The sequence below is a fragment of the Macaca fascicularis genome, chromosome 12, assembly GCF_037993035.2.
Source record: "Macaca fascicularis isolate 582-1 chromosome 12, T2T-MFA8v1.1".
Lineage (NCBI taxonomy): Eukaryota > Metazoa > Chordata > Mammalia > Primates > Cercopithecidae > Macaca > Macaca fascicularis.
Window position 1 is genome coordinate 91,572,014 of NC_088386.1, and position 27,025 is coordinate 91,599,038.

At 38.4% G+C, this 27,025-nt stretch overlaps 1 protein-coding gene across 1 annotated transcript in view; it reads right to left on the reverse strand.

The window, feature by feature from the left end:
* DNAH7 (dynein axonemal heavy chain 7) overlaps nucleotides 1-27,025 on the reverse strand; it is a 340,485-nt gene that overhangs the window by 201,521 nt on the left and 111,939 nt on the right. The window contains exons 19-20 of the mRNA XM_005573795.5: nucleotides 24,941-25,127; nucleotides 757-950 (exon numbers count right to left, since the gene is read on the reverse strand). Of these exons, the coding sequence (XP_005573852.2) occupies nucleotides 757-950; nucleotides 24,941-25,127 (381 nt within the window). The remainder of the gene's footprint in view (nucleotides 1-756; nucleotides 951-24,940; nucleotides 25,128-27,025) is intronic.

Sequence of the window (27,025 nt, forward strand, 5' to 3'; positions counted from 1 at the left end):
CCAGGCAAGGGAACAGTACACTGAAAAAGGAGGCTGTCCCTTTTACTGGGGAATTGCAAAAAAGCTGGTGGACTGCAGGCAGAGTGAGCAAGAAGACTAGTAGGTGATGAATAGGAAGGATAACAGGGGAAAGATAATCTGTGTGGGACATCACAAACCATTGTGAGGGCACTGGCTTTTATTCTGAATGTGCTGTGAAAGAGTCGTGTTCTGAAAAATCTGTAAGATGTGGTAAGTTAAGAAATCTGGCCAGGCGCGGTGGCCCACACCTGTAATCCCAGCACTTTGGGAGGCTGAGGCGGGTGGATCACTGGAGGTCAGGAGTTCAAGACCAGCCTGGCCAACTTGGTGAAACCCCCGTCTCTACTAAAAATACCAAAATTAGCTGGGCATGGTGGCACATGCCTGTAATCCCAGCTCCTCCAGAAGCTGAGGCAGGAGAATTACTTGAACATGGAAGGCGGAGGTTGCAGTGAGCCAAGGTGGCGCCATTGCACTCCAGCCTGGGAAAGAAGAGTGAAACTCCATCTCAAAAACAAACAAACAAACAAACAAAAGAAAACGACTCCATGGTTCATTCAGTGATACTACTTACATTTTTAATAATTATCCAAAGTTGATTATACAATACTTGGAACATTCTTGTAGAAAAATTATTATATAAACATGATTATATATATTTATGTTCTACTTTGTTCTAAAAATTAAGTTTAAGTGGATAAATTTAGTCATGTATTCTACATGTAAATTACTTACCTAGTGGGGTCTTTAGTCTCAGATAGTATCTCAAGAAGTTCATCATTGGACAAAAAAAAGAATCTGGGGAAAAAGAGGCGTTTCTTTTCCAAATATTCATTAAGTCCTTTAAGAATGAGCTCTAAAAGTTCATTAGACTTTTTCAGCCTTTCCAGCATTCTGTCAATGGTTACAACTGTCAGAACATGTTTATCCTAAAAATAAAAATAAAAAACACTCAATTCAAAAATATTAGATACTAACTTCATTTATATCCATATTGTATTTGAGATTATATGTTTGTAATCAAACAAAGGTTTTATAAATTTTAAGGGGAGTATGTGTTTTTTAAAAGTAGTCTTGCATGTTCTAAGTCTACTTGGCCTCTCTCTTTGATTCTATAAAAGTCACATCGATTTAATCCTCAGCCCTGTTCATAATTTCTCCCTCTAAGTTGAGAAGTGTAAGAAACAGAAAACGAGTGAGAGAGAGAACACTGCCTGAACTCACAAGAAGGACAGTGGAAACAAACTGGTATGAGATATTTTCTTTTGTCTTTTATTCTTTGAGGAAAAGAATTCTAAACAGTAAGTCATGATTATAAGTATTATTTTGAATTTTGTTATGAATAATAATAAAATAACAGAATCCCTGTTTTATAACTATAGAGAAAAAAGTAAGGGTTGAGGAAAGAAAGAAGAAAGGTTTCTAAGAAGATCTTACACTGTAAACAATGACCCCTGAAACTACTTTATAACACTTCTTGCTGAAGGACTCAAGTTCAAGGTGTGCTCTTCCTGAACTCTCTAAAGACAGACTGTTCCACCTTTAAGGCAAGGTGAACATTCTCACTAGAAAGTGTCACTGTGAGCTGTTTGCTTTACAGTGATTCAAACACAATCAAATATTTTTAAATGAGCTTTATCCTGTGTATTCAAAATAAGAATTATAACCAAAAGCTGATCTTAAAGAACTCATATTTTTAAAAAAGTAAATAGAGTTTATGGATTTCTCAAAATATCCACACAGTAACCACTGAGTTTATGAAAATCTTTAGAAGTGCATATAAAAATACAGCCTAGATATAGCTGAAATAGAATTATTTTTACTTTTTTTTCTGTAACACATGGTTGATGTCATCTGGGTCTATTGTTGGTCTTATAATTCCAAAGTCAGTGTTCACTATTGACACCATTGACAATGTAAGGAAAGTTCTTTACTGAATAAGCTTGAAGGTGTTGAAAAAAGCAAAAAAGGTGCTAACACAATAAAGATTTCAATCGTCAAGTAGCACATCTCATGAAAACACACCAGACATTTATTAATGTAACAGGGCATTTTAGAAAATTTATATGAAATTAAATCAAGAGAATATTACTAAAAACTAAATATTAAATTTCAAGATTAACTAATTAGATATTTTTGGTATTTAGCCATGACTGAGAGATAACAAAAAATGTAAGCAGTAAATTTTTTCATATAGGAATTTTATTCAATTGCAGGAGTCTCTAAAGTATGTTTTTGTTAACATACTTTGAATGTGTCTGAAAAGGAAAAATACAATTTTCTGCTTTTTTTGGATTATAACAATGCAATTTAGAAACAGCAATTTAATCAAACAAAATAATTATCATTATTACTTGTTTTCTCAATAAAACATGAATATATAAATCATGTAATATAATTAGATCAGCTTATCTTTAAAGGTGCATAATTTTTAAAAGGAATTTTATTATGCTTCCTGTTTTACGTTTCAAATAGACATTCACACACACACACACACACACACACACACACAAACACACACAGCATAACAGACTCAGGCCATCTTGTCCGCCTAAATCCAAATATCAAAATAGTGTTCTTAGAGTGCCACCTTCTGGAAAAGTATGCCTGTATTTGTTGGGGGAAAAAAGCTGAATTGTGGCTAATAAATAAAACTCCTTTCACATATGAACAGTATTTGTTATTCTCAACCAAAAAATTTATTACAATGTTTCCATTCTTAATCGAAGATTTGAAAGCTAAAAAGTTCAGTTATTTAAACCAGTATATTCCTTTTGCTAAATATTATAATTGCCAAAATAACAAACAAACAACAACAAATCATGGGAAGAGCATTCAGGTAAATTTTTTTTTATTTTTGAGTTTCCAGGGTCAAACTATTTAACCAGATTAGCTTAATAACTCTGAACCAAATATGCTACATTTTGTACTTCATACAAATATGAACTTAGGCAATAATCTATGTATCTTTGTATATGGATTTAAGATTTTAAAATAAAAGTAATCATCTTATGACTGACAACTCAACTACCTTCACTCTCCCAGTGAGAAGACAAACATAATAAAGACTGTATCAGATAAAGAAAGGGGCCCAAGTTGAACAGACCTGGTGTCTGTCCCACACTGTATTTCTTACTACCTGTGCAACTTTTGCTTAATCTGAGTCCCTTTTTTATTATCCTGAAAATGGGGATAAGAGCCCTCTCTCAAAATTGGTATGAGGACTAAATTAGATAATGTATTTCAAGTGACTAATATGGTACCTAAAACACACATACTTGAAGCGACCCTTTTATTCCCCCTTTCCTTCTCCTCACCCCAAAATTGTCTCTTGGAGAGAGTGGGGGTGGGGACTGACCCTAGGGAAAGGGGAAAATGAAGCATTTACATCACTCCATGTTTTATGGAGTTAAAATGAACATTGTATAATCTTCCATCCTTCAAGAAAGATATTTTTCATAGTAAAATAACACTGACTTTAAATTCCTCTAAGGATTGCCATAAAATCCTGGTACAGAGTCAGCATTCCATGAATGAATGCTTGAGCATTCCATGTTAAGTGCTTGAGTGAATGCAAGTTGAGCTACACCTAGGCTCATACAGGGAAACTCAAGGAATGTACAAGTCTCCATGTCATAGAAGGCTGGTATACTTCATAGCCACGTCCTCAGAATATAGCAATAAGATGTAACAGGAAGCTACTAGAAATTTGAATCTTAGTGACTTGACACTTTAATTACTTTCTGTCTCCTGCAGGGGAAGAAATGAATTACTAATTGTCATTTTTTTGGTTAAAAGAACACTGACAATTTTTAAGTGTCTTCTTTTACTTCACAACCACCCACCAATCTCATCAGCTCTAGTGACGATCTACTAGGTTTACATTTCTAAACGAAACGAATGTGATATCAGGGGCCCGAAACTTTGAGTATATAGAGAGCTTTCTCATTTCTGCTACTAGGAAGCTTCATAGAAAATACGGTTTTGATACTGCTCAAGGAAATAAGAGAGAACACAAACAAATGGAAAAAAAATTCCATGCTCATGGATAGGAAGAATCAATATCATGAAACCGGCCATATTGCCCAAAGTAATTTATAGATTCAATGCTATTCTCATCAAGCTATCATTGACCTTCTTTGCAGAATTAGAAGAAACTACTTTAAATTTCATATGGAACCAAAAAAGTGCCTGTATAGCCAAGACAATCCTAAGCAAAAAGAACAAAGCTGGAGGCATTGTGCTACCTGACTTCAAACTATACTACAAGGCTACAGTAACCAAAACAGCATGGTGCTGGTACCAAAACAGACACATAGACCAATGGAACAGAACAGAGACCTCAGAAATAACATCACACATACTACCATCTGATCTTTGACAAACCTGACAAAAACAAGCAATTGGGGAAAAAAATCCCTATTTAACAAATGGTGCTGGGAAAACTGGCTAGCCATATGCAGAAAACAGAAACTGGACCCCTTCCTTGCACCTTACACAAAAATTAACTCAAGATTCGTTAAAGACTTAATTATAAAACCTAAAACCATAAAAACCCTAGAAAAAGAAAACTTAGGCAATACCATTCAGGACATAGGCATGGGCAAAGACTTCATGGCTACAACACCAAAAGCAATGACAACAAAAGCCACAATTGACAAATGGGATCTAATTAAACTAAAGAGCTTCTGCACAGTAAAATAATCATCAGAGTAAACAGGCAACCTACAGAATGGGAGAAAATTTTTGTAATCTATCCATTTGACAAAGGGCTAATATCCAGAATCTACAAGGAACTTAAGCCAATTTAAAAAAAAAAACCAAGCCCATCAAAAAGTGGGTGAAGGATATGAACATACACTTCTCAAAAGAAGACATTTATGTGGCCAAGAAACATATGAAAGAAAGCTCATTATCACTGGTCATTACAGAAATGCAAATCAAAACCACAATGAGATACCATCTCACACCAGTTAGAATGGCAATCATTAATAAGTCAGGAAACAACAGATGCTGGAGAGGATGAGAAAAAATAGGAACACTTTTACACTGTTTGTGGGAGTGTAAATTAGTTCAACCACTGTGGAAGACAGTGTGGCGATTCCTCAAGGATCTAAGACCAGAAATACCATTTGACCCAGCAATCCCATTACTGGGTATATACTGAAAGGATTATAAATCATTTTGCTATAAAGACACATGCACACCTATGTTTATTGCAGCACTACTTACAATAGCAAAGGCTTGGAACCAACCCAAATGCCCATCAATGATAGACTGGATAAAGAAAATGTGGCACATATACACCATGGAATACTATGCAGCCATTAAAAAAATGAGTTCACGTCCTTTGCAGGGACATGGATAAAGCTGGAAGCCATCCTTCTCAGCAAACACAAGAACAGAAAACTAAACACAGTATGTTCTCGCTCATAAATAGGAGTCAACCAATGAGAACATGTGGACACGGGAGGGAAATATCACACACTGGGGCCTGTCGGGTGTTGGGGGGCAAGAGGAGGGAGAGCATTGGGACAAATACCTAATGCATGCAGGGCTTAAAACCGAGATGACAGGTTGATAGGTGTAGCAAACCACCATGACACATGTATACCTAGGTAACAAACCTGCACGTTCTGCACATGTATCCCCTAACTTAAAGCAAAATAAAAAATAATAAAAAATAAAAAAGAGAAATGCTGTTTTGTACACTTAATGGAATTAAGCTCAAGCCTGCTTAGCAAATTTCTGGAAGTGTAAATTTCCTAATGCAAAATCCCTGGACAACAGAAAATTGATAAGATCCTCATTAAACCTTTTGCACTTTAAGAAAGGAAATGTAGGTTAACAGAGTATAACTTTAAACCCCTTACAATTTTAAGATTCCTTGACATCATCAGGAGCAGAAATTCTTTCACTTAGATTCAATGTATTTCTAGGATTAATCTAAATCTCAGGGCCCATTTGCCTAAAATTGAATTTTCAGAAGTTTTCCAGAATAAACTCTGAATTCTTAGAATTAACAATAATTCAAGCATCCATCTCAATTATTGATTTACTCATTTAACAAACATTTACCAAGGGCTAATACACATTAGTGACTTTTCTCAGTGCTTGGGTGACAACAGTGGACAAAACAAAGATCCCAGCCTCCATGGGGGAGACAGACAATAAATAATAAACATCATATTGATAAATTATATAGTAAGGTAGATGATAGATGCTACAAAAAAGAAAGAAGTGATAAGGAGTGCCAAAAAAGTCAAAGGTGGGTTAATTTAAAATAGGATGTTCAATGTGAGTCTCATTATAAAGGTAATATTTGAGAAAATACATCAAGGAAGCAAAGCATCAGTACTGCAGATATTTAGAGGTAGCACATTCCAGGAAGAGGGTCCAACCAGTGCAAAGGCCCTCGGGTAGAGTGTGTTTGTTATTTGAGAAGAAGGAAGGGTGGGGAGGAAGAAGAAGAAGGAGAAGAGGAAGAAGGAGGAAGATGAAGAGGAGGAAGAGGAAAAAGGAAAAAGAGGAAGAGGAGGAGGAAGGAGGAAGGAGGAAGAAGAGGAGGTAGCCAGTGTGGCTGGAATAGAGTAAGTAAAGTGAAAAGTTGTAAAAACAGAGAGGTAAAAGGGTGGAATGAGCAGATCAAGAACTTCCCATTTAATGAAACCATTAATATGTCCCTCATATAGAAGTATTTCTCCCCTGGACACTGAGATTACTTAATCTAGTTAGGATAATCTCTACTAGATTTCATCTAGAAAAGCCAAAAGTTGAGAAGTAAAATTGTTGTGAGTAGATTATGCAGTTAATTGGTGAGACATGTCACTTCCATTTTTACTCCTTAATTCCCATATCCATGTACTCTGCCTATGAGAGAAACCACATGCCTGGAGCAGACAGAACGGCATCCCAAACTCCTAGAACTGCATCCCAAACTCTAGAACTGCATCCCAAACTCCTATTATGTATACTCTAGAACTGCATCCCAAACTCCTATTATCTTCCAACAGTGATATGGTTTGGTGTCCCCACCCAAATATCACCTTGAATTGTAATAATCCCTATGTGTCATAAGAGGGACCTGGTGGGAGGTAATTGAATCATTGGGGTGGGTTTTTCCTGTGCTGTTCTCATGATAGTAAGTCTCATGAGATCTGATGGTTTTATAAAGGGGAGTTTCCCTGCACATGCTCTTTCGCCTGCCGCCATGTAAGATGTGACTTTGCTTCTCATTTACTTTCCACCATGATTGTGAGGCCTCCCCAGCCATGTGGAACTGTAAGTCAATTAAACCTCTTTCTTTTCTAAATTACTTGGTCTCAGGCATGTCTTTATGAGCAGCATGAGAACAGATGAACACACACAAATAGAGTAAATTAATCTTCAATATAAGCCAATTCACTTTGTTTAAGGTCAATATTCATAGTAGGACTTTTACTATTATTGATGTCAGTCAACTGTCTTATTTCCCTTGTAATGTGAATTCCTTAGCATGTTGTGTGGAAACTGTGATAATGAGTAAGTCATTCAGTAAGTCAATGAATGACAATATTGGCAGAAACTTGGTGTGGGAAAACAAAAATTCATTTGGTGCAGACACAACACTGCTGGCTTCATACTGAAAGAGGGCTAATGTAATATTCAATTCCCTCTAAATGGCTGCTGTATCAGAAGCATTATGTTAATTTCCGCTGTTGGCAGCTTGAGCACTCAGCAGTGTTGGTGAGGGGTAGTCTGCGATAGTAATTCCTTCCGTAATTCCCACCCCTGCCATCATGACTTCTTCATTTATAGCTACAGTAGCCATGTATCCCAGTTCGATGAAGATAGTTCTGGTTCATGCTTGCTTTCCCAGATTATTAATTGCTTTAACTCTCAAATGTTCTCCAATTTGGACAATATATTAAACGATTATTCCATTTCATAGCTCACTGTGCACATAGTGGCATATGCTGGTTGACATGTACAGACTAGGTCAACTGGTCGACCATATAATTAAGTTCCTCCTTTTGCAGCTGCACCTGTTACTAAGCAATCATATGGAACACAAACATGCTCATTTAGGTATATTCTCTGATACCTTACATACCTCTTCGCCAGTATTTCTTGTTCCCAACCCTTCAAACTTGTTTCTAAGTCCTTGATTATGCAGCAAAACTGTTTGCTACTGACCATCATCAATATAAATTCATACTTCTGACCAAGCACTCTTTCCAAGGAAAGTTAAAAAAAAAAAAAAACCTATTGAAGTTATGCCCACGAGAAGAATTTCCTTCCTACTGTTCTCTAAGTCCACCCCTAAGTAGGGTTATAATTTCCACTTCTGGATGGTGCAAGCATATGCAGCACAAACATCTTCAAGCAACTCTATAACTTCTTTAAATCCAATCAAGGATTTTCTACCATTTCAATCTAATTGAGACAGGCCATTACAGAAGCCAGGTTTGGTCAATAAAACAAGTAAACAGAACCACTCACAGCTCCTTGACTAGCATGTTGAAACAGGATCTCTGGTAAGTGCACCCACACCAACACATTTGACCACATCTAACTTAAGTTCTTTCCTCCCTACACAAGCACCATTACAATATATTGCCACTTATATTTATCTACACCTCTGCCAAGGCTTCCGGCAAGAGAGGCTAAACAGAGTTTGAGGGTCAGAGTACCCAGAGTCGATTACATCCAAGTGTCCCCATTTTCAGTTCTCACCATCCCACGCTTTCCAATATAATTAAACTGTCTTTCACATAACAGATCTAGAAAGGCCATGAATTAAATTACATTGAAATTTGGTGACCTATTGAATCAGATTCTATAACTCATTTTTTGCTATATCAAATTTGTAGCTATGAGAAATAAAAGGTTCTTTTAGGAAATCACAAAAGTTTCTTAGTTGTCTGACCACATCTTGAGCAGAGAATTTAAAACTGCAAATTATACCATGTCTTTAATTTCTCTAGTGCCTTTTAAAGAATTCAGCCCATTTCACCTCCCTGGTACTTCAAATTCTTATTCTATTGACCTATTCCAGCAGCCTCACGGTCCACCAAACACTTCCCTATAAAATAGATTGTTCATTCTGGAAGTCTAAGAACATAATTGATTGAGTGATTTTTATACGGCATACCAGACACTACTAGTGTCCTATTTTCAAGCAATAACTAGATCTTCACTACTCTAAGACCCAAGTGGATCATAAACAATCCTAGATCTCATACTTGAGGTTCTGGTATAGTTTATTCAAGTTCAGTGTAGAACCCTTCTATATATTAAACAAAAAGGAATTTAATACAGGGAATAAAGTGATTGCAAAATCACTGGAAAGCCTAGGGGAGCATACTTCCAGGACAGACTACTAAAACACAACAACTGACTTTTCAGGATTTACTACTTCTGTCCCAATCAGGACTAAAGGATAACACCACTGGAAATACTGAGTTCAAGAAACCATCATGGAGGCTCTGATGCTAGAGATCAGTGGGCGGGATCAGGAGGCCACCATTATCACTGCCTCATAATACCTATAAAACTGGTAACCAGATGATAAAGTCCTGTTGGAAAAAAAAAGTCATGTGTTCATGATCTGGCTTGACAGCAGAAATAGCTAAAATGACAGAAAGACAGTCACTTTCACTTTTTCCATCCAAATCCCAAATGAGTGTATCTAATTGAAAAGATCTAATTCACTTCCAGAAAGTCAGATGTAGAGAGCCTGGGAGATGATCTTTTCTGCTTTTCAGCCCACTAGATAGAGGTGAAATGCTTGTTGCCAAATGATATTTACTACAGTAAAGAAAACAAGGAAAATAAAGAATGAGTACTAAGTTTTTGGCAATAGAAAGAACAGTGCTTGTATTTATTGAGATGGGGTTAGACTAGAAATGGAAAATGTTTGGGAAGAAATTTAAGAGTGTTTTCGTCTGCTTTGCATGAAATACAAAAGACTTGGATGGGTCAAAAACCAAGTTTGGGGGTGAAATGCAGCATGCAGAGAGGGATTATCCACTTATTTCATCCCCATATGGTGGGCAATTAACTAGTTCCCATCCCCTGAATCTTAGGAAGGGGGGCCCAAGAGAGTCCCTAAAACATTTTTTAAGTGCCTGAAAGGAGAGAAGGCTGACATCTTTCCTAGCTGGAGGTCTGGTCAGTCACCAGGTGTGCTGACCTGCTCCAATGCCACTAGAGCAGGAAACTGACTCTGGGAGCAGATGGTGTGGTGGAACGGCCAGTGAAGAAGGGGCAAGAACTATGTGCTCAAGGTTACAAAGTGGGTACAGAAGATGAATCGTGCCCTTCTGCAGACCCCAATTTTGGGCTATGGCAGGCAGATGAAAATTTTTTTTCCCATAACCTAATCTTAAAAGTAAGCTGGCATATGAAATTAAAGGCTGAAGATTTGTGAAATACTGCTACAGTATGGGGTAAAGAGACATACACATAAAAAATATGTGGCAAAATACACCATCACAAGGTCAGTCTGAAAATGTAGCCACATCTCCCAGACAATGACCAAACCTAGGGGAGATATTCAAGATGAAGTCCCTCAGCGGCCAAACCTGTGTTGGAATCTTCACCTGTCTACCCTGGGTTAATCTGTGCTCATTACATATCCACAACTCTCCAAAGTGCTAGACCAGTTGTGAAGACCAACAGAAAAGGCACAGGGCCTCCACATCACTGATAGGAGGTTATCTACCTTATGACCACCGACAAAAAAACAACAGCCCATTTTGCAGGATCAGGTAGATCAGAAAATGTTCTTTTACTCTCACTCTCTCTTTCTTCCTCTCTCTCTCTCCCTCTCCCTCTTACTGTCTCTCTCCCCATCCCTCCCTTCCTCCTTCTCTTCACCTGGTCCTTGTCCCAACCCCACATGAGAAGCACAGGAGGAGAGAAGTAGAGTGGGAGAGCAGTCTCCATATCTCCCCGCCCCTGGAACTTCAGGTTTACCTGCATTGTGGGGAAGAGGAGAGCTCAGAGTAGAACAGAAGACTGAGGTTTTGAAACAGGTACAACTAAGTCTTCATAGACAAAACTCTCTTAATAAGCAAAAGTGACTGAAAAATTCTGGAATTAGATTGAAAGATCAATAAGCAAGCCTCTCCGAGTGAGAAAGGGCACTGGTTGAGTATAGCTGGTAGCATGAATTATAAGATTATTTCATGTTTACACCTCAAGGAAACCAAGACATCTCAATACAGCCAATTTTTTATATATATATATATGAAGTATTATATACAACATAGATATAGCTGGACAATATATATATTATATATATAAAGTGTGTATATATATTATATATATATATAAAGTGTGTGTGTATATATGTATAAAATAGTATTTTTAGTAGAGACAGGGTTTCACCATGTTGACTAGGCTAGTCTCAAACTCCTGACCTCAGGTAATCTACCGCCTTGGCCTCCCAGAGTGCTGGGATTACAGGCGTGAGCCACATGTCTTCTTTTTTAAAATTATTATTATACTTTAAGTTCTGGGATACATGTGCAGAACTTGCAGGTTCGTTACATAGGTATATATGTGCCATGGTGGTTTGCTGCACCTATCAATCCATCATCTACATTAGGTATTTCTCCTCATGCTATCTCTCCCCTAGCCCCCAATCCCCCAACAGGCCCCAGTGTGTGATGTTCCCCTCCCTGTGTCCATGTGTTCTCATTTTTCAACTCCCATTTATGAGTGAGAACATGTGGTGTTTGGTTTTCTGTTCCTGTGTTAGTTTGCTGAAAATGATAGTTTCCAGTTTCATTCATGTCCCTGTAAAGGACATGAACTCATCATTTTTTATGGCTGCATAGTATTCCATGGTGTATATGTGCCACATTTTCTTTATCCAGTCTATCATTGATGGACATTTGGGTTGGTTCCAAGTCTTTGCTATTGTGAACAGTGCTGCAATAAACATAGGTGTGCATGTGTCTTTATAGCAAAATGATTTATAATCCTTTCGGTACATACCCAGTAATGGGATTGCTGGGTCAAATGGTATTTCTGGTCTTAGATCCTTGAGGAATCGCCACACTGTTTTCCACAATAGTTGAACTAATTTACACTCCCACCAGCAGTGTAAAAGCGTTCCTATTTCTCTACAGCCTCTCCAGCATTGTTGTTTCCTGATTTTTTAATGATCACCATTCTAACTGGTGTGAGATGGTATCTCATTGTGGTTTTGATTCGCATTTCTCTAACAACCAGTGATAATGAGCTTTCTTTTCATATGTTTGTTGGCTGCATAAATGTCTTCTTTTGAGAAGTGTCTGTTCACATTCCTTGCCCACGTTCTGATGGGGTTGTTTTTTTTTCTTGTAAATTGGCTTAAGTTCCTTGTAGATTCTGGATATTAGCCCTTTGTCAGATGGACAGATTGCAAAAATTTTCTCACATTCTGTAGGTTGCCTGTTCCCTCTGATGGTAGTTTATTTTGCTGTGCAGAAGCTCTTTAATTAGATCCCATTTGTCAATTTTGGCTTTTGTTGACATTGCTTTTGGTGTTTTAGTCATGAAGTCCTTGCCCATGCCTATGTCCTGAATAGTATTGCCTAGGTTTTCTTCTAGGGCTTTTATGGTTTTAGGTCTTATGTTTAAGTCTTTAATCCATCTTGAGTTAATTTTTGTATAAGGTGTAAGGAAGGGGTCCAGTTTCTGTTTTCTGCATGTGGCTAGCCAGTTTTCCCAACACCATTTATTAAATAGGGAATCCTTTCCTCACTGCTCGTTTTTGTCAGGTTTGTCAAAGATCAGATGGTTGTAGATGTGTGGTGTGATTTCTGAGGTCTCTATTCTGTTCCATTGGTCTAGATCTCTGTTTTGGTAGCAGTACCATGCTGTTCTGGTTCCAGTACCATGCTGTTTTGATTACTGTAGCCTTGTAGCATAGTTTGAAGTCAGGTAGTGTGATGACTCTTGCTTTGTTCTTTTTGATTAGGATTGTCTTGGCTATAAGGATTCTTTTTTGGTTCCATACGAAATTTAAAGTGGTTTTTTCTAATTCTTGAAGAAAGTCAATGGTAGCTTGATGAGAACAGCATTGACTCTATTAATCACTTTGGGCAGTAGGGCCATTTTCACGATACTGATTCTTCCTATCCATGAGCATGGAATGTTTTTCCATTTGTTTGTGTCTTCTCTTACTTCCTTGAGCAGTGGTTTGTAGTTTTCCTTGAAGAGGTCCTTCACATCCCTTGTAAGTTGTATTCTTAGGTATTTTATTCTCTTTGTAGCAATTGTGAATGGGAGTTCACTCATGATTTGGCTGTTTGTCTATTATTGGTATATAGGAATGCTTGTGATTTCTGCACATTGATTTTTTATCCTGAGACTTTTCTGAAGTTGCTTATCAGCTTAAGGAGATTTGGGGCTGAGACGATGGATTTTTCTAAATATACAATCATGTCATCTGCAAACAGAGACAATCTGACTTCCTCTTTCCTATTTGAATACTATGGATTGATTGATTGATTGATTGAGATGGAGTCTCACTCCATCGCCCTGGCTGGAGTGCAGTGGCACAACATCAGTTCACTGCAACCTCTGCCTCCTGGGTTCAAGCAATTCTCCTGTCTTAGCCTCGTGAAGAGCTGGGACTACAGTCACGCGCCACCACACCTGGTTAATTTTTGTATTTTTAGTAGAGATGGAGTTTCACTTTGTTGGTCAGGCTGGTCTCAAACTCCTGACCACAGGTGATCCACCCGCCTCAGCCTCCCAAAGTGCTGAGATTACAGGCATGAGCCACTGCGCCTGGCTTACTCTTTATTTCTTTCTCTTGCCTGATTACCCTGGCCAGAACTTCCAATCCTATGTTGAATAGGAGTGGTGAGAGAGGGCATATTTGTCTTGTGCTGGTTTTCAAAGAGAGTGCTTCCAGGTTTTGCCCATTCAGTATGATATTGGCTGTGGGTTTGTCATAAATATCTTATTATTTTGAAATACGTTCCATCAATACTTAGTTTATTGAGAGTTTTTAGCATAAAGTCGTGTTGAATTTTACCAAAGGCCTTTTCTGCATCTATTGAGATAATCATGTGGTTTTTGTCTTTGGTTCTGTTTATGTGATGGATTACGTTTACTGATTTGTGTATGTTGAATCAGCCTTTCATCCCCGGGATGAAACTGACTTGATCATGGTGGATAAGCTTTTTGATGTGCTGCTGGATTCAGTTTGCTAGTATTTTATTGAGGATTTTCGTATCAATGTTCATCAGGGATATTGGCCTGAAATTTTCTTTTTTTGTTGTGTCTCTGCCAGGTCTTGGTATCAGGATGATGCTGGCCTCATAAAATGGGTTAGGGGGGAGTCCCTCTTTTACTATTCTTTGGAATAGTTTCAAAAGGAGTGGTACCAGCTCCTCTTTGCACTCCTCTGGTAGAATTCGGCTGTGAATCTCTCTGGTCCTGGGCTTTTTTTGGTTAATAGGCTATTAATTACTGCCTCAATTTCAGAACTTGTTATTAGTCTATTCAGGGATTCAACTTCTTCCTGGTTTAGTTTTGGGATGGTGTATGTGTCCAGGAATTTATCCATTTCTTCTAGGTTTTGTAGTTTATTTGTGTAGAGGTATTTATAGTATTCTCTGTGACGGTAGTTTGTATTTCTGTGGGGCCAGTGGTGATATCCCCTTTATCATTTCTTTTATTGTGTCTATTTATTCTTCTCTCTTTTCTTCTTCATCAATCTGGCTAGCAGTCTATCTATTTTGTTAATCTTTTAAAAAAACTAGCTCCTGGCTGGGCGTGGTGGCTCACGCCTGTAATCCCAGCACTTCGGGAGGCCAAGGCAGGCAGATCACAAGGTCAAGAGATGGAGACCATCCTGGCTAACATGGTGAAACCCTGTCTCTACTAAAAATACAAAAACAAAATTAGCCAGGCATGGTGGCAGGTGCCTGTAGTCCCAGCTACTCGGGAGGCTAAGGCAGGAGAATGGTGTGAACCCAGGAGGCGGAGCTTGCAGCGAGCCGAGATCACGCCACTGTACTCCAGCCTAGGTGACAGAGTGAGAGTCTCTCAAAAAAAACAAAACAAAACAAAACAAAACAAACAAACACACACACACACAAAACCAGCTCCTGGATTCATTTTGATTTTTTTGAAGGATTTTTTGTGTCTCTATCTCCTTCAGTTCTGCTCTGATCTAAGTTATTTCTTGTCTTCTGCTAGCTTTTGAATTTGTTTGCTCTTGGTTCTCTAGTTCTTTAAATTGTGATGTTAGGGTGTCAATTTTAGATCTTTCCCACGTTCTCCTGTGGGCATTTAGTGGTATAAATTTCCCTCTAAACACTACTTTACCTGTATCCCAGGGATTCTGGTATGTTGTGTCTTTGTTCTCATTGGCTTCAAATAACTCATTTATTTCTGCCTTAATTATTTACCCAGTAGTCATTCAGGAGCAGGTTGTTCAGTTTCCATGTAGTTGTGTGGTTGTGAGTGAGTTTCTTAATCCTGAGTTCTGATTTGATTGCACCATGGTCTGAGAGACTGTTATGATTTCTGTTCTTTTGCATTTGCTGAGGAGTGTTTTACTTCCAATTATGTGGTCAAATGTAGAGTAAGTGTGATGTGGTACTGAGAAGAATGCATATTCTGTTGATTTGGGGCAGAGAGTTCTGTAGATGTCTATTAGGTCTGCTTGGTCCAGAGCTGGGTTGAAGTCCTGAATATCCTTGTTAATTTTTTGTCTTGTTGATCTGTCTAATATGGTGGGGTGTTAAACTCTCCCACTATTATTGTGTGGGAGTCCAAGTCTCTTTTTAGGTCTCTAAGAACTTGCTTTATGAATCTGGGTGCTTCTATATTGGGCACACATATATTTAGGATAGTTAGCTCTTCTTGTTGCATTGATCCCTTTACCATTATGTAATGCCCTTCTTTGTCTCTTTCAATCTTTGTTGGTTTAAAGTCTGTTTTATCAGAGACTAGGATTGCAACCTCTGCTTTTTTTTTTCTGTTTGCTTGGTAAATATTCCTCCATCTCTTTATTTTGAGCCTATGTGTGTGTTTGCACATGAGATGGGTCTCCTGAATATACCACACCAATGGGTGTTGACTCTTTATCCAATGTGCCAGTCTGTTTCTTTTAATTGGGGCATTTAGCCCGCTTACATTTAAGGTTAATATTGTTATGTGTGAATTTGATCCTGTCATTACGATTCTAGCTGGTTATTCGGCTGTTAGTTGATGCAGTTTCTTCGTAGTGTCGATGATCTTTACAATCTGGTATGTTTTTGCAGTGGCTGATATTAGTTGTTTCTTTCCACGTTTAGTGCTTCCTTCAGGAGCTCTAGTAAGGCAGGCCTGGTGGTGACAAAATCTCTCACCATTTGCTTGTCTGTAAAGGATTTTATTTATCCTTCACTTATGAAGCTTAGCTTGGCTGGATATAAAATTCTAGGTTGAAAATTCTTTCCTTTAAGAATGTTGTATATTGGTCCCTACTCTCTTCTGGCTTGGAGGGTTTCTGCAGAGAGATCTGCTGTCAGTTCAAGGGGCTTCCCTTTGTGGTTAACCCGACCTTTCTCTCTGGCTGCCCTTAACATTTTTTCCTTCATTTCAACCGTGATGAATCTGATGATTATGTGTCTTGGGGTTGCTTTTCTCAAGGAGTATCTTTGTGGTGTTCTCTGTATTTCCTGAATTTGAATGTTGGCCTGTCTTGCTAGGTTGGGGAAGTTTTCCTGGATAATATCCTGAAGACTGTTTTCCAACTTGGTTCCATTCTCCCCATCACTTTCAGGTACACCAATCAAACGTGTAGGTTTGGTCTTTTCACGTAGTCCATATTTCTTGAAGGCTTTGTTCTCTCCTTTTCATTCTTTTTCTCTAATCTTGTCTTCACGCTTTATTTCATTAAGTTGCTCTTCAATCTCTGACATCCTTTCTTCCACTTGATCAATTTGGCTATTGATACTTCTGTATGCTTCACGAAGTTCTTGTGCTGTGTTTTTCAGCTCCATCAGGTCATTTATGTTCTTCTCTACACTGGTTATTCTAGTTAGCAATTCGTCTAACCTTTTTTCAAGGTTCTTAGTTTCCTTGCATTGGGTTAGAACATGCTCCTTTAGCTTGGAAGAGTTTATTACCTACCTTCTGAAGCCTACTTCTGTCAATTTGTGAAACTCGTTCTCGGTCCAGTGTTGTTCCCTTGCTGGCAAGGAGTTGTAATCCTTTGGAGGAGAAGAGGCATTCTGGTTTTTGGAATTTTCAGCCCTTTTGCACTGGTTTTTCCTCATATTCGTGGGTTTATCTGCCTTTGACCTTTGATCGTTGATGCTGGTGACCTTCGGATAGGGTTTTTGTGTGGATGCCCTTTTTGTTGATGTTGATGCTATTCCTTTCTGTTTGTTGGTTTTCCTTCTAATAGTCAGGGCCATCTGCTGCAGGTCTGCTGGAGTTTGCTGAAGTTCAACTCCAGACTCTGTTTGCCTGGGTATCACCAGCAGAGGCTGCAGAACAGCAAAGATTGCTGCCTATTCCTTCCTCTGGAAGCTTCGTCCCAGAGGGGCACCTGCCAGATGCCAGCCAGATGGAGCTCTCCTGTATGGGGTGTCTGTTGACGCCTGTTGGGAGGTATCTCCCAGTCAGGAGGCACAGGGGTTAGGGGCCCACTTGAGAAGGCAGTCTGTCCCTTAGCAGAGCTCAAGCGCTGTGCTGGGTGATCCACTGCTCTCTTCAGAGCCAGCAGGCAGGAAAGTTTAAGTCTGCTGAAGCTGTGCCCACAGCCACCCCTTCCCATGGGTGCTCTGTCCCAGGGAGACAGGAGTTTTATCTATAAGCTCCTGACTGGGGTTGCTGCGTTTCTTTCAGAGATGCCCTGCCCAGAGAGGAGGAATCTACAGAGACAGTCTGGCTACAGCGGCCATGCCGAACCACAGTGGGCTCTACCCAGTTGGAACTTCCCAGCAGCTTTGTTTACACTGTAAGCCAGTTACATTAACAATAGTATTTATGTCCCATTTTTAGCCTCTGAGGTTTTTAAAAGAACGTTTATTAGGAACTCCTAAGAATGAAGGCAATAACCTTATGTACCAAGCAATTAATCCAGTGGCCTCTACTATACACATCATCTCATTAGACTTCCTAAGAGAATATGGGTATATGTTTATTTTCAGCTCTTTGGAGAGCATGAGCCAAAGCTTCCCTGAATACTAATATATGGAGAAAGAGAAAATGCAAAGCAGATGAGAAAGATAATCAAGTCTTAAGCAAAAGTAAATGAAGTGTTACTCTCCCCTCCCCAACAGAAAATACCTATTTATTTAGAAATGAGGGTAAGTGGCCGGGCGCGGTGGCTCACGCCTGTAATCCCAGCACTTTGGGAGGCCAAGGTGGGCGTATCACGACGTCAGGAGATCGAGACCATCCTGGCGAACACAGTGAAACCCCGCCTCTACTGAAAATACAAAAAAATTAGCCGGGCATGGTGGTTGGTGCCTGTAGTCCCAGCTTCTAGGGAGGTTGAGGCAGGAGAATGGCGTTAACCTGGGAGGCGGCGGAGCTTGCAGTGAGTGGAGATCGTGCCACTGCACTCCAGCCTGGGTGACAGAGCGAGACTCCGTCTCAAAAAAAAAAAAAAAAGAAATGAGGGTAAGTAATGTTTTTGTTTGTTTCCAGTGGTTTTATAGGATAAAAATATGCCTCCATTATTTACAAGGCCCAAGATAGCTGCCCTTTCAAGCACCTGAGATATCTATAAAATTTCATAGCAATATGGAATTTTGAAGAGTATTTTGATTACATATTAAAAAAGACTTTAATTTCTTAAATATATTAACTAAAAGAATACAAGTATCTACATTTGCTTTTTGCCCCTTTTTTATTATTATACTTTTAGTGTACACGTGCACAACACACAGGTTTGTTACATATGTATACATGTGCCATGTTGGTGTGCTGTACCCATTAACTCGTCATTTACATTACCTATATCTCCTAATGCTATCCCTTCCTTCGACCCTCTCCCCACAATAGGCCCTGGTGTGTGATGTTCCCCTTCCTGGGTCCAAGTGATCTCATTGTTCAATTCCCACCTATGAGTGAGAACATGTGGTGTTTGGTTTTCTGTTCTTGAGATAGTTTGCTGAGAATGATAGTTTCCAGCTGCATCCATGTCCCTACAAAGGACATGAACTCATCCTTTTATATGGCTGCATAGTATTCCATAGTGTATATGTGCCACATTTTCTTAATCCAGTCTGTCATTGATGGACATTTGGGATGATTCCAAGTCTTTGCTATTGTGAATAGTGCTGCAATAAACATATGTGTGCATGTGTCTTTATAGCAGCATGATTTATAATCCTTTGGGTGTACACCCAGTAATGGGATGGCTGGGTCAAATGGTATTTCTAGTTCTAGATCCTTGAGGAATCGCCGTACTGTTTTCCACAATGGTTGAACTAGTTTACAGTCCCACCAACAGTGTAAAAGTGTTCCTATTTCTCCACATCTTCACCAGCACCTGTTGTTTCCTGATTTTGTAATGATTGCCATTCTAACTGGTGTGAGATGGTATCTCATTGTGGTTTTCATTTGCATTTCTCTGATGGCCAGTAATGATGAGCATTTTTTCACGTGTCTGTTGGCTGTATGAATGTCTTCTTTTGAGAAGTATCTGTTCATATTCTTTGCCCACTTTTTGAGGGGGTTGTTTTTTTCTTGTAAATTTGTTTGAGTTCTTTGTAGGTTCTGGATATTAGCCCTTTGTCAGATGAGTACATTGCAAAAATTTTTCTCCCATTCTGTAGGTTGCCTGTTCACTCTGATGGTAGTTTCTTTTGCTGTGCAGAAGCTCTTTAGTTTAATTAGATCCCATTTGTCAATTTTGGTTTTTGTTGCCGTTGCTTTTGGTGTTTTAGAAATGAAGTCCTTGCCCATGTCTGTGTCCTGAATGGTATTACCTAGGTTTTTTTCTAGGGTTTTTATGGTTTTAGGTCTAACATTTAAGTCTCAGCCATCTGGAATTAATTTTCATATAAGGAGTAAGGAAAGGATCCAGTTTCAGCTTTCTACTTATGGCTAGCCAATTTTCCCAGTACCATTTATTAAATAGGGAATCCTTTCCCTGTTTCTTGTTTTTGTCAGGTTTGTAAAGACCAGATGGTTGTAGATATGTGGTATTATTTCTGAGGGCTCTGTTCTGTTCCATTGGTCTATATCTCTGTTTTGGTACCAGTACCATGCTGTTTTGCTTACTGTAGCCTTGTAGTATAGCTTGAAGTCAGGTAGCGTGATGCCTCCAGCTTTGTTCTTTGGCTAAGGATTGTCTTGGCAATGTGGGGTCTTTTTTGGTTCCATATGAACTTTAAAGTAGTTTTTTCCAATTCTGTGAAGAAAGTCATTGGTAGCTTAATGGGGATGGCATTGAATCTATAAATTACCTTGAGCAGTATGGCCATTTTCACAATAGTGATTCTTCCTATCCATGAGCATGGTATGTTCTTCATTTGTTTGTGTCCTCTTTTATTTCACTGAGCAGTGGTTTGTAGTTCTCCTTGAAGAGGTCCTTTACTTCCCTTGTAAGTTGGATTCCTAGGTATTTCATTCTCTTTGAAGCTATTGTGAATGGGAGTTCATTCATGATTTGGCTCTCTGTTTGTCTGTTACTGGTGTATAAGAATGCTTGTGATTTTTGCACATTAATTTTGTATCCTAAGACTTTGCTGAAGTTGCTTATCAGCTTACGGAGATCTTGGGTTGAGACAATGGGGTTTTCTAAATATATAATCATGTCATCTGCAAACAGGGACAATTTGACTTCTTCTTTTCCTAACTGAATACTCTTTATTTCTTTCTCTTGCCTGATTGCCCTGGCCAGAACTTCCAACACTATGTTGAATAGGAGTGGTGAGAGAGGGCATCCCTGTCTTGTGCCAGTTTTCAAAGGGAATGCTTCCAGTTTCTGCCCATTCGGTATGCTATTGGCTGTGGGTTTGTCATAAATAGCTCTTATTATTTTGAGATATGTTCCATCAATACCAAATTTATTGAGAGTTTTTAGCATGAAGGGCGTTGAATTTTGTCAAAGGCCTTTTCTGCATCTATTGAGATAATCATGTGGTTTTTGTCTTGGGTCTGATTATATTCTGGATTACGTTTACTGATTTCCATATGTTGAACCAGCCTTGCATCCCAGGGATGAAGCCCACTTGATCATGGTGGATAAGCTTTTTGATGTTCTGCTGGATTCAGTTTGCCAGTATTTTATTGAAGATTTTTGCATCAATGTTCATCAGGGATATTGGTCTAAAATTCTCTTTTTTTGTTGTATCTCTGCCAGGCTTTGGTATCAGGATGATGTTGGCCTCATAAAATGAGTTAGGGAGGATTCCTTCTTTTTCTATTGATTGGAATAGCAGAAGGAATGGTACTAGCTCCTTCTTGTACCTCTGGTAGAATTCGGCTGTGAATCTGTCTGTCTGGTCCTGGACTTTATTTGGTTGGTAGGCTATTAATTATTGCCTCAATTTCAGAGCCTGCTATTGGTCTATTCAGGGATTCAACTTCTTCCTGGCTTAGTCTTGGGAGACTGTAAGTGTCCAGGAAATTATCCATTTCTTCTAGGTTTTCTAGTTTATTTGCACAGAGGTGTTTATAGTATTCTCTGATGGTAGTTTGTATTTCTGTGGGATTGGTGGTGATATCCCCTTTATCATTTTTTATTGCATCTATTTGATTCTTCTCTCTTTTCTTAATTGTCTTGTTAAAAGTCTACCAATTTTGTTGATCTTTTCAAAAAACCAGCTCCTGGATTCATTGATTTTTTTTGAAGGGTTTTTTGTGTCTCTATCTCCTTCAGTTCTGCTCTGATCTCAGTTATTTCTTGCCTTCTGCTAACTTTTGAATGTATTTGCTCTTGCTTCTCTAGTTCTTTTAATTGTGATGTTAGGGTGTCAATTTTAGATCTGTCCTGCTTTCTCTTGTGGGCATTTAGTGCTATAAATTTCCCTCTACACATTGCTTTAAATGTGTCCCAGAGATTCTGGTATGTTGTATCTTTGTTCTCATTGGTTTCAAAGAACATCTTTATTTCTGCCTTCATTTTGTTATGTACCCAGTAGCCATTCAGGAGCAGGCTGGTCAGTTTCCAAGCAGTTGAGCAGTTTTGATTGAGTTTCTTAGTCCTGAGTTCTAGTTTGATTGCACTGTGGTCTGAGAGACAGTTTGTTATAATTTCTGTTTTTTTACATTTGCTGAGGAGTGCTTTACCTCCAACTATGTGCTCAATTTTGGAATAAGTGTGATATGGTGCTGGGAAGAATGTATATTCTGTTGATTTGGGGTGGAGAGTTCTGTAGATGTCTTTTAGGGCCCCTTGGTGCAGAGTTGAGTTCAATTCCTGGATATCCTTGTTAACTTTCTGTCTCGTTGATCTGTCTAATGTTAACAGTGGGGTGTTAAAGTCTCCCATTATTATTGCATGGGAGTCTAAGTCTCTTTGTAAGTCTCTAAGGACCTGCTTTATGAATCTGGGTGCTCCTGTATTGGGTGCATATATATTTAGGATAGTTAGCTTTTCTTGTTGCATTGATCCCTTTACCATGATGTAATGGCCTTCTTTGTCTCTTTTGATCTTTGTTGGTTTAAAGTCTGTTTTATCAGAGACTAGGATTGCAACCCCTGCTTTTTTTTTGTTCTCCATTTGCTGGTCGATCTTCCTCCATCCCTTTATTTTGAGCCTATGTGTGTGTTTGCACATGAGATGGGTCTCCTGAATACAGCACACTGATGGGTCTGACTCTTTATCCAATTTGCCAGTCTGTGCCTTTTAATTGGACCATTTAGCCCATTTACATTTAAGGTTAATATTGTTATGTGTGAACTTGATCCTGTCATTATGATGTTAGCTGGTTATTCTGCTCATTAGTTGATGCAGTTTCTTCCTAGCATCGATGGTCTTTACATTTTGGCATGCTTTTGCAGTGGCTGGTACCAGTTATTCCTTTTGATGTTTACTGCACCCCTTATGCAGCCTTGCTGCTGCCTTGCAGTTAGATCTCAGACTGCTGTGCTCTCAAGGAAGGAGGCTCCGTGGGCATGGTACCCTCCAGGCCAGGTGTGAGATTAAATCTCCTGGTGTGCCATTTGCTAAGACCCTCGGTAAAGTGCAATATTAGGGTGGGAGTACCCAATTTTCCAGGTGTTGTGTGGCTCAGTTTCCCTTGGCTAGGGAAAAGAATTCCCTTGCCCCTTGAGCTTCCCAGGTGAGGTGATGCCTCGCCCTGTTTCAGCTCTCGCTGGTCGGGCTGCACCTGCTGATCAGCACCGACTGTCCGACATGCCCCAGTGAGATGAACCTGCTATCTCAGTTGAAAATGCAGAAATCACCCGTCTTCTGTGTTGCTCACGCTGGGAGCTGGAGGCTTGAGCTGTTCCTATTTGGCCATCTTGGGCACCCCCCGTCTCTACTACTTTTTGCTTTTTTAAACAACAAAAAAATTCTCCTTCATCACCTTCCTAACGAAAATATATCCATATTATGAGGATTTTGCACCGCCATAAGGAAACTATATATAAAAGACTGAATTTCTGACATAAATTAGAGATGATTGTGTTACAAAGCAACTTACTAATGGGTTCTTTAAATATGGAATTAATTCCAGTGTGATTAATTTTACAAAGGTTTGGTTTATAAAAAGATTTATTTCAGGTACTATTATATAAACGAGGTAAAGATTAAATAAATAAAACCATGTCCATCTTTCTGAATATTTTCCTATCAAATCATATAGTTGACGTCAATACAGTATTATCAACATTTTGGATTATAGTAACAGCTCTTAAAGTTTAAATAACAATAAAGATATGCATATTTCTATTTCAGGGTAGGACATTTTTAAGATAATACTTATCCTACCTTATAGTATTATATTTTATCAAAATACCAATGCAGAAGTTTATATTCATTTAATGATATGATTTAATAACTAACTTTTTTCTATTTTAATATTTAATGACACACAACCATGCTTCTGAGTCAGTAAATAAATGTATTCTGCCAGCCACAGTGGCTCATGCCTGTAATCCCAGCACTTTGGAAGGCCGAGATGGGTGGATCACTTGAGGTCAAGAGATCAAGACCAGCCTGACCAACATGGTGAAACCCCGTCTCTACCAAAAATAGAAAAATTAGCTGGGCATGGTGGCACATGACTGTAATCTCAGTTACTCGAGAGGCTGAGGCAGGAGAATCACTTGAGCCTGGGAGGCAAAGGTTGCAGTAAGCCTAGATTGCACCACTGCACTCCAGCCTGGGTGACAGGGCGAGACTCCATCTCAAAAAAAAAAAAAAAAAAAAAAAAGTCCTCTGAATTGAACACAAAAGGTACTTTTTTTTAGTGTTACCAGTTTTTATTAAATTCTCTCTTTAGTTTAAATTGTAAGTTCTCCTCCACAGTATTTGTGTATTTTTCTTTCTTTACTGTATCTTATTTGCATTTATTGAGCTTTTTAGATATATTTATCTTTGCAACTCATCTGTTTTTAGGTCCCTACCAGAAAAATGTGTTGAGTCGTTGGCATACTGACATTTGTGCACCACAGTGAGTTTCAGTGGGTTGTATTCCATAACAAGACAGCCATAGAATAGACGGAGTCAGCAAGTACCTCGTACAGTGTCTTCCTATCAGAGTATCAGATAAGAATCAATAATAGAACCAAAGGTTGTTAAACAATGCAAATTTCAATTTGGACTTCAAGGAGTAATCAGGACAAAATATCTACTTTTGCTTGCAACATTTTCTGCTCCTGGCATTCTAAAATAATAGCTGAAAAGACAATGTACATGTGAAACAGATAATGGCTTATTGGAAACAATAATGGTTTATATGGATTTCTGAAAACACAAATCATGTCACTTCAACCAAATAATGGCATTTTTGGAGATTTTTTCACCTACCTGCATGACAGTTCTCATTATATCTCTCCATGTCTTATCCACAGCTGTAAATCGTCTCCCTTCCTCAGGCATCTGAGACATAATGTCTGGAGAACTGAAAATGGGCTCCAGATACAGCCACGTGGCTTGGACCTTGAGCCATTCATCCAGAATCTCCTGAAGCAGTAGGAGCTTGCCCTCCCATTCTCTGAGAAGCAAAACACAGTGGCTCTTATTGACAGCAAACCAAGCAAATGTTTCAAATGACAAAATTCAAAACCACAACTAGACTGTCAATCTTGTATATAATGTTATACAACTGTATATAACCTTGTATATAATGTATATAATATTCCAATTTCCATTCATCTAGTTGCATTTAAAGATAAATCACTAGATTTGTTCTATAAAATATGTTTAAAGATAATAATATAACACTTATGCTTATACAGATATACATGTTAAGATATACTTATGTACTGTTGGGCTGGTTTCTGTATACAGAAATAAACCTTTCTGCTATCTAGTTATTTCTAACATAGAAATAAACCTTTCTGCTATCTAGTTCCATGACTAGAGAGTACAAATTGAAAAATGAGATTTTATTGACAGTAAAGGTATTCCTAATCAAGGATACTCTGAGCTTCTGAGGAAAGATAGTTACATCCAATACTCCTTTCCTTCAACGCTCTTTTTTCCCCCTTAATTTGGGCCCCTTATTTTTAGAATAAAGCCTTTATTTCTAAAATATAGTTGACCTTTCAACAACACAGGTTTCAACTGTGTAGGTCCACTTTTACACGGATTTTTTTCAATAAAGGTTACATGGACTTTGCCTGGTTCTCCTGTCTCCCCTTCCACCCTCTCCACCTCTTCTGCTTCTGCCATCCCTGAGACAACAAGACCAATCCCTCCTCTTCCTCCTCCTCCTCCTCCTCAGTATACTCAACATGAAGATGACGAGGATGAAGATCTTCATGATGACCCACTGCCACTTAATGAATAGTAAATATATTTTTCTCATGATTTTCTTAACAACATTTCCTTTTCTCCAGCTTACTTTATTATAAGAATATAGTATATAATACATGTAACATTCAAAGTATGCATTATGTTATTTGTAAGGTTTCTGGTTAACAGTAGGCTATTTGTAGTTAAGGTTTTGAGGAGTCAAAAGTTATATGCAGATTTTCAACTGCGTGGGGATTCAGCACCCCTAAAACCCTAAATTGTTCAAGGGTCAACTGTATTTCAATTTATAAAATGTAACTGGCATTTAAAGAAAAATCTACATACTCCAAAATAGTGTAGCATTCATGAGAAGGTGGAATATTTAAATTTACAATAGGTTATCAGTTCGTTTCTAAATATAGAGAATACACATAATGATTTAATTTCCTCAAGAATAAATATAATTACTCCATAAACTAATAATTTTACAAGCACAGTTCTGAGGTCTCTATGTGTTTACTCCATCATCATGTCAACTCTATGAGGTAAGGTCATCGTAACATCTGTTTATCAATGGAGAGACTAAGGCACATAGAGGCAACTGCCAGGCTCAAGTTTAGCCAGAAAATAAACAATAGAGCCAAGATTTGAACTCAGACATTTGTAATTACTCTGCTATCAGAGATAACATAGTCATAAGGAAGAATGATTTATTAATAGCAACAGAACTTCGCTTGAATCCGGGAGGTGGAGGTTGCAGGGAGCTGAGATCGCGCCACTGCACTCCAGCCTGGGCAACAGAGCAAGACTCCATCTCAAATTAATTAATTAATTTAATTAAATAGCAACAGAACTTAGATGTGGCGTAGTCTTACGTATATTAACATATTACTCATCATTTAAGCAGTGTTCTGTGATTTTAGATCTTTAAAACAAACAAATGTTAATGAGTTTGCCAACTAACCAGGGATTTTCAGATGTCTTTCTAAAATATTTTTATTTCAATGCTTATCAGTGAATTTGTTTAACTTCTTTGCACAAAAAAAACCTGAATGCTTCTGTTTTCTTTTGTTGTTCTTCCTCTTTTTCTATCTAATTTTTGTCTGATTCAGAAAATTTCCAAGTAGGTAATGATATCATGCATAGTCCCTTAAA